Source organism: Strongylocentrotus purpuratus, unplaced genomic scaffold, assembly GCF_000002235.5.
Source record: "Strongylocentrotus purpuratus isolate Spur 01 unplaced genomic scaffold, Spur_5.0 spur5_scaffold_20, whole genome shotgun sequence".
Taxonomy (NCBI): domain Eukaryota; kingdom Metazoa; phylum Echinodermata; class Echinoidea; order Camarodonta; family Strongylocentrotidae; genus Strongylocentrotus; species Strongylocentrotus purpuratus.
In genome coordinates, this window is record NW_022145606.1 from 47,149,164 (window position 1) to 47,162,621 (window position 13,458).

At 35.2% G+C, this 13,458-nt stretch overlaps 1 protein-coding gene across 1 annotated transcript; it reads right to left on the reverse strand.

Moving 5' to 3' along the window:
• Positions 1-2,700: 2,700 nt before the first annotated feature.
• Positions 2,701-11,318, reverse strand: LOC115927760. The gene is made up of 5 exons (XM_030994011.1): positions 11,306-11,318; positions 8,071-8,325; positions 3,939-4,069; positions 3,485-3,598; positions 2,701-3,216 (listed from the first exon to the last, which is right to left on the reverse strand). The coding sequence occupies exons 1-5, from the start codon at positions 11,316-11,318 to the stop codon at positions 2,950-2,952; spliced, it is 780 nt and encodes a 259-aa protein (XP_030849871.1). The 3' UTR covers positions 2,701-2,949.
• Between the last annotated feature and the right edge of the window lie 2,140 nt (positions 11,319-13,458).

The window sequence follows — 13,458 nt, forward strand, 5'->3', positions numbered from 1 at the left end:
ATTGCTGTGTAATTTTCTTCCCGTGGTAATAACTTATTACTCGCATAAGCAATCAGGAATTCTTCTCCCGAAAGCTACTGCATAAGCCCAGCACCCACACCCCTGTCAGATGCATCTACCTTCAATACAAACAACTGATCCTCAACAGCTTCCACAGAATGATCCTGACACACTTTACTTCTCTCTGTACACAAATCAAAGCAGCCAGCCACTGACAAGTTAACCTCCTCCCTGGGAAATTATTTGTTAAGAAGATTAATGTGATATGTCTTAAGAACACCATTAACATATACAATGTAGTCATAGTCATACTTCACAACAACCACAGGGAATGGATCCATCTATTTCAGCAACAGCTTGTTCTGATCAGCAAGAAGCAAAATCAACACCTGATTTCCGATATTCAATTTCCTGTCTCTAGCATTTTTATTCTAATACTTTTTGAATTTTCCCGCAGCACCTTTTAAGGCTTCCTGGGCTAACTCCCATGACTTCACCAACTTCTCACGAAGCTCTATGACATATTCATACTCATTTTTCAACTCAGGCATTATATCATCATTTGTCCACAATTCCCTTAACATATCAAAGACACTCACCAAGACCCAGTCTTCACTAAACTGTTTTCTGAAAATGTAGAAATATTGAAGATATTCAATGCCTACACGTATTTCATGGTGATAAAAAATGTTATATAAATCAAACATTTCCATTATCACCGCTGATATCAAATATAATAAGTGTTTCCGTTACTTTTACTACTGCTATCAGTTTCACCAATATAACTGTTAGTAAGTGAGAAGCATTACCCTTGTTCATCTCTCAGATAGATTTTATTACTGTTCACTTGGTTAACGCTAATGTTATCGTATTCAATTAATCAACGACTGAGTAAATTGATTTTTTGTTTACATTTTTTGTACAAAGCAAATGAGATATGAGCTCGCATGTAATGTCACACAGTTTTCAATTTGTGCTTGATTGGTAATACAACTCCACAAATTCATAACTTTCTCATTTCTTATCGAATTTTCCTCAAAATGTTATTGATTTGTTTCTCTTATTTATCTGCTTTTATGAAGACCAATTTATTTTTGGGGCGGACTTCCTCTTTAACACTTTAAATGTATATGTAAGCATCTTAAAAAATGGATATTTATAATTATATGGCTAACGTCATTAAACCCTTACTGTACTGGAGGCGGGGGGGCGGAAGAGCCCCCCCCCCCCTCCAAATACCATCCATGGAACTCTTCAGGAATGGTTAGGCTATATTGCACAACTTGATGAGATCCTTCTTCTTAAGGTTAAGGCTTTTTTTAAATGTTTCTCTCGGTAGACATGGTCCAGATTACGTGGAACTGATGATCTATCTTCTGGTATTCATCCGAGTAGTTATACTTGTAGCAGATGGTGCCTTGCTATTCCTTCCTTTATTGGAAGCTCTTTACATGTAGCCAGTTAAAGAAGTGTCCAACTTCGTCTCGGCGGGTGTTCTTCACGATCTGCTGTGAGAGATTCTTCAGATCATAAAAGTCTCCATGGCGCATGTTCATGACCTTGTATGAAAGCCGACGTCTTGCTTTGTGGAAGATTTTTACCCAGTCGTGCATTGTGAAGACATTGACGTTTTTTTCTTCTGTTTCAATAGCAGAATGCATCCATGTGGGAATGCCCACTCTCCAGAAAATTGTGTGCGATGACTTTGAGATGTGTGTTCTGGACGGCTTAGAGGAACGTTACAGCCACATTTACTTTGCAAATCAAAAGAAGCCGAGACAAAAGTCCTCTTTCCAGGAACTGCCTTGGCCTGGCATAGCTGCCAACATTTGGAATTGTCAATTAGTAACATTTAAGTAAAACTGAATATCATGTGCGCATAGCGCACATCACGAGTGTGAAGTCCCTTTAGCCGGGGTCCTAGATGCTCTCTGGTGCAATCTGAAACTATTTTAGGGACCATATCCCATAAAATTCAACCCAAGTTTAAAATGGGTAATTGAGAAATTACAAAAATGAGCAATGAGAACAAAACAGGTTTACCTGCCTTCCCTGACACTTGACTTATTGACGAACACCACTTACATCTTCTCTCCCATACTACTCTTTTAGAGCTCTGTATGTTGCAGATTCTGGTCTCTTCAGAAAATCAGAGTCAAATTCTATCATGTAGCAGGGTGTTGTTTGGCAAGCCCTAGTAATAAGGACAATTTCTAGAGTTTTGTTGCTCATGGACCCTCTGAAGTCAGTTTTGTTCTTTCGCTCCTGACTGAAGACCCTTTCACATTCAGCATTGGTATGGTATATGGTTAGAATCCCAAGCATTACTCTTGCAAGTCTGTCATAGCAAAGTTCACCAGAAAGATTCTTCTCTGTCATCATACTTGTCCACTGCTTGTCAGTGGATTCCTCATTGTGCACTAAGTCTGGAAGCTGAGTAATTTGATAGTTAAGGAACTGGTTCTCCAGAGCATCGAGAGCACTGTGCTTGTTTTCTTGTTCCTCCTGAAGCAGCATGCAGGGGAACTTGTTGATGAAGAACTTTAGAGAAGTGAATTTGGCATCCTTCTGACATGCAATGTCGGCCACTTGCGCATGGATAAGGACATCAGACTTCAATGGAAACTTACTTACAATGTAGTCACATGCCTTGGTGTAATATGAACGCACTGTTGCATAGAACTTATGGCAATCAGATTCTCCTTGTTCTTGTAGTCCAGAAGGGTCAAGTATGTGGCTGCAATGATTGCTTGTGGGGTTACAAATTTGCTGTACAAGTCACGCAGTAGGCTTTCTAGTACTTCTTTCAGCTTGTGTATAGGAGGAATTCTCGTCTGGAGGATGACACTATTCTTGTCAAACGCAATGATGCTGTGGCTGAGAAAATGTGCAATGGCTAATATTAGGTTTGAGTGCAATTCAGAACTCTTTCCTGTCTTGTTTTATCCTTTACTGTCTGTCTTGTTTCTTTCTTTCCTCCACATCTTGTTTTAAAAAAAAAACATTTCCAGTCATTTTACTAGAAACTTTAATCGTACTGGGATGACTGGAAGTTCCAGCCTTGTGCACTGTTGAGCTTGTTGCCTTGCCAACAACTTTCCCAGTCTTCTGCTTTTTGCTAGGTGTATCCGAAGTGTCCCTCACTTGTCGTATTTCCCCAGTAGTACAGCTTAAAGATGGTCTACTGTGTTGCGGCTGTGGTGCTTGAAGTTGAACCTGGGAGGAAAACAAATTATTGATTACCATATGAAAAAAAAACAAGACTACCGACACTGTTTACAATTAAAAAGATACATTAAAAATCTTAGAAATGACTAACATTATTGTATAAATGTTTATATCTGTAAACTGAACAGCGGAGTGTAGTTGATTGGAAGAGAAAGAATTAATAAGTAAATGAACTAAAAATAATAAGAAAGAATAAATGATGAAAAGGTACATATTTAACTTTCACCCTGTATATATGATCAACTTTTGTACTCACTTGGATCTGAGACTGGGCAGGTTTGCTCACATGTGGTGGATCTGCAGACACCTTCCTGGGAATGCGGAATGCTTGGAGTTGTGCAGTCATCTTGGTTTGGTGAGCAGGCTTTTCCTGCAGGACAAGACACGTTAAAAACTTCATGCGATGCCTGCAACACTATTGATAATGACTTATTTATAAGCAAAACATTTAATTACACATTAAATTAAATTTTGCAATTACCATTCAGGTTCATGTTATATCCATTTTTATTTTTGTTCAAACTATTTTAGAGTGTAAAATGATAATAACTGTTGCCAATTTGAGGAGTAAAAGCTGATTAATTCAAACATTAAGAAAACTCTCTACTGCTAGGGATACTCTATTCAAATCTGGTAACTTTAATGATGGCCATATTTAAATGGAATGAAAGAGAGTGGATGCCTTGTCGTAATACATTTTCTATCCTTACTTTCAGTTGAGATCCCTGAGCACGTTTATTTTTGACAGCTGGAGTTGGCTTCTTTGGGGCAAGTGAAGTCTGGACACTATGCTTGGTAGCATTGGTTTGATGAGTAGACTTCTTCTGGTAGGCTGACACTTCTCCTTCAAAAAAGAGGACTACACTCTAAATGAAAACTGCTCAATTTGAGTAAAAATGTTACTCTTTTAAGTAGTCAAAAGGGAACCGCTCAACATTTTGAGTAAAATTTACTCAGCTTGTGTTGTGTAACAAATTTACCCATCTGTTGAGTAAAAATATTACTCAATAAAAGACTAAATCTCCACTCAGTTTGAATGAGTCAACCTTTACTCAATATTTGCTCCTTTGTTGAGCGGTTTCCCTTTTTACTCAGCATCTGGGTAGAAACGTACTCAACTCATGTCGAGTAAGAAACTGCTCATGAGTTGAGCCAAATTTTACTCAATTAACGAGTACATGTTTTGACTCAAATTGTTTGAGTAATTTTTTGCTCAAATATTGAGTATTTATTTATTTATTTATTTCCTCTCATAGGGTGGATGGCCCTTTCAGCACAGCTGATTTTCAGAGGGGTCCACAAACATAACAATAACAATAATTATACAGTGAATTATACAATAATATGTAAAACGTTGCAAATGCAAGAAGTAAGGCAATGAATATGTACATGTAGTTACAACAAATAGATATCTAACAAATCAATGTACAAAACAAACAATAAGACAGTTAATTGCAGATATTCAACTAGAACGACAACAAGCATACGAATAAAACTGTAAAACCGATAACATAACACACACCAAAAAAAACATAAGAGAAAAACAAAATGAAAAAAACAAGACAGGAATAAGAGGATGGGTATAATATTTATCACGTTTAAAAGTTTTTTAAAAAATAAGAAGAAAATATATATATATATACAATTATAACATAACTAATAGAATATCAAATTGAAGGTAAAGTTGTAAAAAGGGCAAGACAATGTTCAGTCTATATGAGTTCATTCAAATCAATGGTGTGAACAAAGGTAGCCAGTGTGTTTAAGGTTCGCGTTTCAAAACAGAGACAATTGAATAATTTGGAGCTATAATAGAAGAAACTTCTTCTCAAAGACTCGGTCTTAGGCTTTGGATGCTGAATTTTATGATCGCTATTTCTTAAATTGTGTGGATTATGTCGTAATTCAACTCGTGAAGATAAGTAAGTTGGAGTTAAGTCGTGCATTATCTTGAATAACATGATCAAATTTCCTCTTGTCCATCTATCAACGATTGGGACTACCTTTGCTTGTTGGTAGATTTCTCGAGTTCTTTGCTCAAAAGGTGCCTTAATCATAATCCGTACAGCTCTATTCTGTAGAACACGTAGCTTATTTAATACGACTTGAGTAGCATTATTCCAAATTATAGAGCAATAATCAAAGTGTGTTTGAATAATACTAAAGTATAGCATTCTAGCAGTACACAAGTCAACAATAGGTCTGACTTTACGAAAGAGAAATAAGCCTCGGACAACTTTTTTGCGTACATGGTCTATGTGCTGTTTCCAATTCAAACTAGGATCAAGAATTACGCCAAGATATTTACAACTATAAACTTCTTTCAGTGCATTATTACCGATGTGTATATTTATATTTACATTATGAAACTACTCTTTTATGGGATCCAATAAGCATATATTCAATTTTGCTCATATTAAGTATCAGCCTGTTAATAGCATTCAGTCATAAAGTTACAGAATTAAAATCATAATTAACCTTGTTTGATACATCATTGGCACTATTGGAGGAATAATATATACACGTATGATGTTTTCTAGGTAACGCTTAGTTGCTCAATCAATATTTAGTAAAAACATGTACTAAGTTATTAAGTACATGTTTTTACCCAATACTGATTAAAACAAAGGTGGATTCAACTAGGGTTGTAACTTTTTGACTAAGGGTTTAACTAAACCGCTGATTAATATTGTTCTTTTTTAAACAGTTGTTAAGTAACAATTGAAGTTTGAAGTTTGAAGTTTATTTATTCCATATTTTACATAGAAAAACAGTTTATATTCTTTTTTTCTTTTTTTATATATACAGTCGTATATTATTATAAGAATAGATTTCACACAAGAAACAAAAATACAAAATTATTAAAAAAAATTAGAGAATTCAGATCAAATATAATGTACGGAAAATAAGTACGAGAATATAAACCATAATTTTGCCTGATTTCTAAATTAAGCATTGATTTGAAGTTCTTCACTCACACACTATGCAAATAACATACAGTCCACGACATTTTAAATTCAGTAACATAATTTGTGGATTTTAATTTCCAAAATCAGTTTGAATCACAGTGAAAACTCAAAGTTCTCTCATCATACATGATATTAAAAGTATGTAGTTTAAAATTTTCAATTTTAAAACAATGTTACTTTACATCGCATCATCATAATCAGCATTCAAGTTTTTGGCATCAATTCTGAATGTTAAATATCGCACTCATCTTGTTTTGATTAATGCCATCAATAAAAATCAAGTAAAAACAATTTAATACATGAATCTCCTGATTACCGAGTTACACATTTTAAGATTTAAAAGGAAGTTGCATTTCTTGGCTTCAATAAGTTTTTAGTGTCAATACTGAAAGTCAAAAAATGCAACTTCCTCTTAAATCTATAAATTTGTAACTCTGGAATGTTTTTTCCTCTCATTTATAGAGTTTTTTCATCATACATGTTATTAAAAAGTTTGTAATTTACAGTTTTCAATTTTAAAAACAATGTTACTTTACATCGAATCATCGTAATGAGCATTCAAGTTTTTGGCATCAGTTCTGTAAGTTAAATAATTGACACATATTGACAAGGATTAATGCCATCAATGAAAATCAAGTAAAAAAAAATAATTATAGAAATCTCCTGATTTATATTTTTACAGTGCGTCCCAGAAAAAACGAAACCGAGAATTATCGATATAATCATAACTTAATCACAATTAATAAATAACACATATTTGTAAAGCTTAGATCCCCCTCTTTTATTTAATGCAACTAGCATGATGCATATACCACGCATGAGTGATCAAAATAAATTTGAAGAAAGGATACCAAAAAGTCATAAGGCGGACGGTATCTGAATTTCAAAGATAAAACCACATTTATAGAAATTTCATTTTCTGCCCTTTAGTATGACACCTCAATCAGGGAAAAAAAAGTTCTGTTTGTTTAAAGTAATGCTTGCATTTCCATAATTTCATCAAACGAATTCCTTACCCCTGGCTGGCTGCCGGAACAAAAAACAGGATTGACAAAAGACTTAACACCGTTTCTTTGACAATCAGCCATGCATGAGGTCTTTTTTTCTATGGCTGATCTTAAACGAAAGTGAGTTAAATCTGTTGTCAATTTTGTTTGTTGATACGGCAGGCAGCCAGTGAAAGCGAAGTCGTTTTTATCATGGACCTACTACAAATGGACACTGATCGGTACCATAATACATGCATGCACCTAACTCGGTCAAAAGTATCATAATGACATTCCAAACATGCTTCCAAGATTTGATCTCATCACGACCGCCGCCAGTCAGCCATTACAAAAAAAACTGTGCCTGGAACTCTAAAAAAATGCCTGCGCAAAAGAAGCTGAATAGCTTGAAATCACGGAAATGCATGTGCAGTTTTCAATAGGAAATTAGAAGTAGTTTACAAGATATACCTCTAAATTTGGCTGTAACACAATGATTTAAAACTTCGTTTTAAAACTTATCCTTTCCATTTCCAAGGATTAGAAGGTAACAGGACAGTAAAGAATATGTATTTTTCAAAGTTTGGCAAGTCCAGATGTTTGTCCACCAGTGTCTACTTCTTTAATAACCAAGCTAATATCCCACTAATTGTCATAATTTGGGGTTCACTGCTCATCTAACTGGTTTTAGTATCACGATACTTTTCCTGAAACTACACTCTGGGCCCTCGCCTAGCGAAAAGAATCTGAAGAAATGTAAAAGTTCTTGCGTCAAATGAATGTCCTCATCAACAAACGCATTATCAGGTGGCCGTGATCATGATGTGATCAAAGAAAGACTCTCATTATTAGTCCATCTATACTAGGGTCCATGGTTTAATAAAAACCCTTGGTACGAATTCCATAAATAAGACGACCAAAGAAGTCCCATATCACAGCTGCCTGGGCGGGGTAATCCAGCTGTAGTACTTGAAACATCTTGTAGCAGTAGTCAACTGCTGCTGTTAATGAAGAGCACGAATAGGCGCTTCTCTCGATGAATACATAACACTGTTCTGGCTTCCTTGGTGTCATAGCACCAACAAAAACGGTTGGCTCCTTCCTCTGAAGGAGGTCAGAAGAAAGTCCAAGCCAGTTCCTTCCTAAAATGACAACATTTGGATATGAAGTTAACATGGTAGGAATTAACAAGGTAGAGGTCAATATGTGTATTAGGTTTCGATAGGCTGATAATAACTAATTGGTTTTGATAAAAGAAGATTGTCTTGTTCGGGGGGAAGTTGTCCTACTCAGAGTCTAGGGGGTAATTTTCTAGGGGGTAATTTTCTAGGGGGTAATTGTCCTCTGGGGTGGTTGTCTTCAGGGGGTTATTTTATGAGGGGGGGGGGGTAGTTGTCCCGCTGGTAATTGGCCGATTGCCCAGGGGTAATTGTCCTAGAACCATCTGCATCAATAGGCCTACCCCAGACCAATACGTGTTTCATACAAATACAATAAAGTAGGCTAGTTATTACCGGTCACTGAATTAATGCATGCACGCTCGCCCTTAGAGAATTGCCCAAGTTCACAATCACATTAATGACATCGAAAGTGACAACAGTAATTTCACAATCTTGATCAACACAGTGTCCTTGAGACTTGACTAATTATCACACGGTAGCTCTATTAATATTATCATGAGGATTTCTTACCTAAAAATGTCGGTTGGAGCTCTTCCAAGCGCGATCCATGAGCTCAGAATTTCCTCCACATGTGTCACATCTATCTCAGTTCTTTCGCACCTTTCTGCACGCGCACGTGCACGTGCGCTACACATGCGCATGTACGAGCCAGCTGTTGTACTTTACATCGATCAAACTTTCACAATTGAACATGGCAATACAGATGATGCAGCTTTGGCAGCAAGATCAATTAGATGATTGGGGCAACCAAGCACAATGAGGTTTGGCTGACACTTTCTGAGGCATGTCCCAATTCCCTTGTGTACACCAGTCATGACTGATGTATTGTTTGATCCCAATGATGTGCAATTGTCCCTTGGGATATCATGTTTCTGCAGCTCTGTCATGAGAAATTGTGCAATATTTTCACCAGTTCCTGCCATTTCCAAGGTTGGGAGGGAAAGCAGAGTGCAAGAAATCATCATAATGGCCTCCGAACTCAAAATTTCAATTTGCATATTATGACGTCAGCATATTTTTTGAAAATTGATTTTATCTCTGTAAATGTTGATCGATTTTCTTCTAAATTTTGATATGTTCTAGCTGAGACAATTTTCTACAAATATAGCTTCCATGATTTTTCATTTTGACAAAGGCATCATGGCGTATTTTTTCGATTAAAGGAGGCATGTCAATTTGTCACATTTTGCATGTATTCTCTATGGGACAAAACTTTTTCTCAAAACTGGATTCTACATTCCCATCTTTCGCAAGCAATATCTCCGTCGTTTAAACAGAGTTGACAAAAGAATTAACTCTGTTTCGTTTAAAATCAGCCATGCATCAGGTCTTTCGTCTTCTTTGTGCATGGCTGATCGTCAACGAAACGCTTTTAGGTCTTTTGTCAACTCTGTTCGTTGCAACGGCAGGCAGCCAGTAAAAACGAACCCGTTTGATCAAATAATGGAAATGCAAGCATTACTTTAAACAAACAGAACTTTGTTATTCCTGACTCATTTTTCTTGATTGAGATGTCATATGAAAGGGGAGAAATTGAACTTTCTAGAAATGTGATTCTCCCTTTAAAATTCAGATACCGCCCGCCAAATGACTTTTTGGTTTCCTCTCTTCAAATTGCTTTTAATCACTCATGCGTGAAATATGCATCATATGAGTTAGATCAATTGAAAGAGGAGGATCTAAGCTTTCCAAATATGTGTCATTTATTAATTATAATTGTGATTGATTAAGCTATGATAAAGCATCAACAGTTCTCGGTTTCATTTTTTCTGGGACGCACTGTATAACTTCTCCCTGTCTCTATATAGTAAATATTCAAATCTATCATAAGATTTGAAGACAGACCACCTAATTCGTCCTCATGACGAATTAAATTTCTAGTATTTATTTTATTTTTCAAATACTGACCTTTACGTATTGCATTTGTTGTTCTTCTTCCTATTATTATTATTGTTAATATTGTTTTTGTTTTGTTATTATTACTATTATTATTGAATTAATATCTCATTTCTAAATTAACTTTAAATTATGTTTTTCTTGGTATCAATTCTATATTGAACAAAAATAGAGTACAAGGTGCATACACTTCAATGACATATACATGTTGTACCAATAAATCAAACATGCTTGTGGCTCATATTACCTAGGAGAATTTTAGTAGGGGATGTATTATTCTTATATTTATCTTGTAAAATACCTTCAGGCTTCAGCTATTTTGTTGCTGCCTTTTGGTATAATGTCTTCATGAACAAAAAACTTTAGGACATACAAATTGCTTTTTAACATAGAATGCCTCCAAATAAAGAAAACATGCTTGTGATTCTAATTCCAACAAATACGAGCCACAAAGGAAAATTGTAGTAAGGAAAGTATATGTTCCAAAGCTAGACTGCTTTCATGTACAATAAAACATCCATTATTATCATCATTATCATTTTATGCTTGTAAATAACAATATCATTCTTTAAACTCTCTTATGGTATATTTTCTATAGCAATGTCTAAATTTTTGAATAACAATGAAAAGGTGCTATACTGAATATTTTCTGAGAACATTTGCATTTAATCCTTAAAAAATTAACAATACCTGTTTTCCTTTTGTATCAATTACTAATCACATCCGTTTTCAAATAACATTTAAATAAAAATTTAGCTCCATATATTACAAAAGGATAAGGGGTACTTTAATACCACTTTAAGTCATTAATAGAAAAATGACTTTAAAATGGAGGACAATGAACTCAATCTGTGTCTTAGTTCACACAAATTAACTCCTGTTAATTTTGATGATGTTCTGCAAACCAAAACTGAAAATGCATTTTCTCTTACACATGTCAATATCAGATCTTTGAATAGAAATATAGAAAACCTAAAACTGTTATACGAATGTAGTATCAAATCAAAATTTGATATAATATGTTTATCTGAAGTGTGGAGCGTACCAGACACATCCATCTTGGGCATACAAGGCTATACTTTAGAGGTGAAATGCCGCAATCATACTTTAAGAGGTGGAGGTGTTGGTGCATACATTCACTCTTCCCTTAAATACAGGCTTTTGGGAAATTTTGAAGTAGCACATGCTGAATCACTTTGGTTGGAAGTAGTAATTAATGAAAAGAAGATCATTATTGGTGTCATCTATCGCAAGCCAAATACAGATAATCATGAGTTTCAGGATAGTCTGTTAAGTATTGTACATGATCTGAAATTAGACAAAAGTCAATGTGTGCTAACTGGAGACTTCAATATCAATCTTCTAGGCGATGAAATGGCAGCTGATAACTTTCTCACCTCCATGCAATGTATCGGCATGCATCAATTGATTAATTTTTCTACTAGAGTAACGCAACATGGCTTCTCTTTGATTGATCATATATATACCAATATGAATGTTCCCAGTATTCATGCAGGAATAATTGAATCTGACGTTACAGACCACTTTCCGATCTTTACCATTTTTAAGTCTAATATACAATTTAAGAAAAAGTCTAGCCGAGGAAAATTAATGTCTCGTTCTTACAAGAACTATGATGTTACAAAATTCCATGCTGAGCTTGCCAATATAACATGGGAATCAGTTTATGCAGCGGATGATGCTGATCTCGCATACTCCCGTTTTTGTGAAATCATGACAAAAGTGTGTGATGAGCGTGCACCAGTTGTAGCTCAACACGGTAAAAGGAGAAAGAACGAACCTAAGAAACCTTGGATTACAAAAGCTATAATGAATTCCATAAAAAAGAAACATACAATGTATTCACAGGTTCTTGCCACCAACCACAATCCTGTCTATTTAACAACATACAAGAAGTACAGGAAAATGTTAACTACAATAATCAGAAACTCAAAGAGAAATTACTATAGTAGGATATTCCTTGAAAATAAGGGTGATACTAGCAAAACATGGAAGACTGTAAACGAGATTTTAAGTGGTGGAAACAATTCGTTTAAGCCAACAGTGGTGGATAAATTGTGTGTGAATGATACTGGTACTAATGAAACCCTGTGTAATGAACAAGATATTGCAAATGCATTTAATGACTTCTTTGTTAATGTTGGTCCAAATTTGGCGAATGCCATACCAAACACAAATCGTAATACAGAGAAAGTTTTAGACGATGGTGTAGACAAATCTTTCTTCTGGAAACCAGTTACTGAGACTGAGGTTAACAACCATTTAATAGCCTTGAATGTAAAGAAAGCTAGTGGGTATGATAATATGCCAATCAAGCTGATAAAAGATGCTGTGCACTATGTAACTTCTCCCCTTACATTTATTTTCAATCTGTCTTTCACCTCTGGTAAATTCCCAGATGCCTTTAAAATAGCAAAAGTGACACCTGTTTATAAGAAAGGACCTAAAGATGAAGCAGGAAATTATAGACCTATTTCAGTATTACCTGTTCTTGGGAAGGTTTTTGAAAAAATTGTAAATAATAGGCTTCTTGACTTTCTCGAAAAAAATCATGTATTATATGAGCACCAGTATGGCTTCCGTAAAAAATACAGTACAAAATTGTCAATGATAAATTTAGTTAACACTTTGAGGAATTCAATGGATGAGGGAAGAATCACACTTGGGATATTTGTAGACTTTAAGAAAGCATTTGATACAATTAATCATGATATTTTATACAGCAAACTTTCACACTATGGAATACGAGGAATAGCATTACAGTGGTTTAAGGACTATTTTTATAGAAGATTTCAATTTGTACAGTACGGAAATGTAACATCTCCCATGCTGCCTTTAACATGTGGTGTACCGCAAGGCTCTGTCCTAGGCCCAACGCTTTTCCTACTTTATATTAATGATATGCCATTTGCTACACGTTACTTTAACTTTCGACTCTTTGCGGATGACTCAAACTTATTCCATACATTTCCTGAAGGGCAAAAAGAAATTGATATGACTGAAGTGAACACAAATCTTCAAATTGTTTCAGACTGGTGTAATGCTAATAAACTGACAATTAATTTACAAAAGACGAGTTATATGCTAATAAGAAACCAGAGACGGCAGATTAATGTTCAAGGGCAACTGGCTATATCAGAAGCTGAAATAATAGAAGTTGATTCTTCGCTCTTTGTT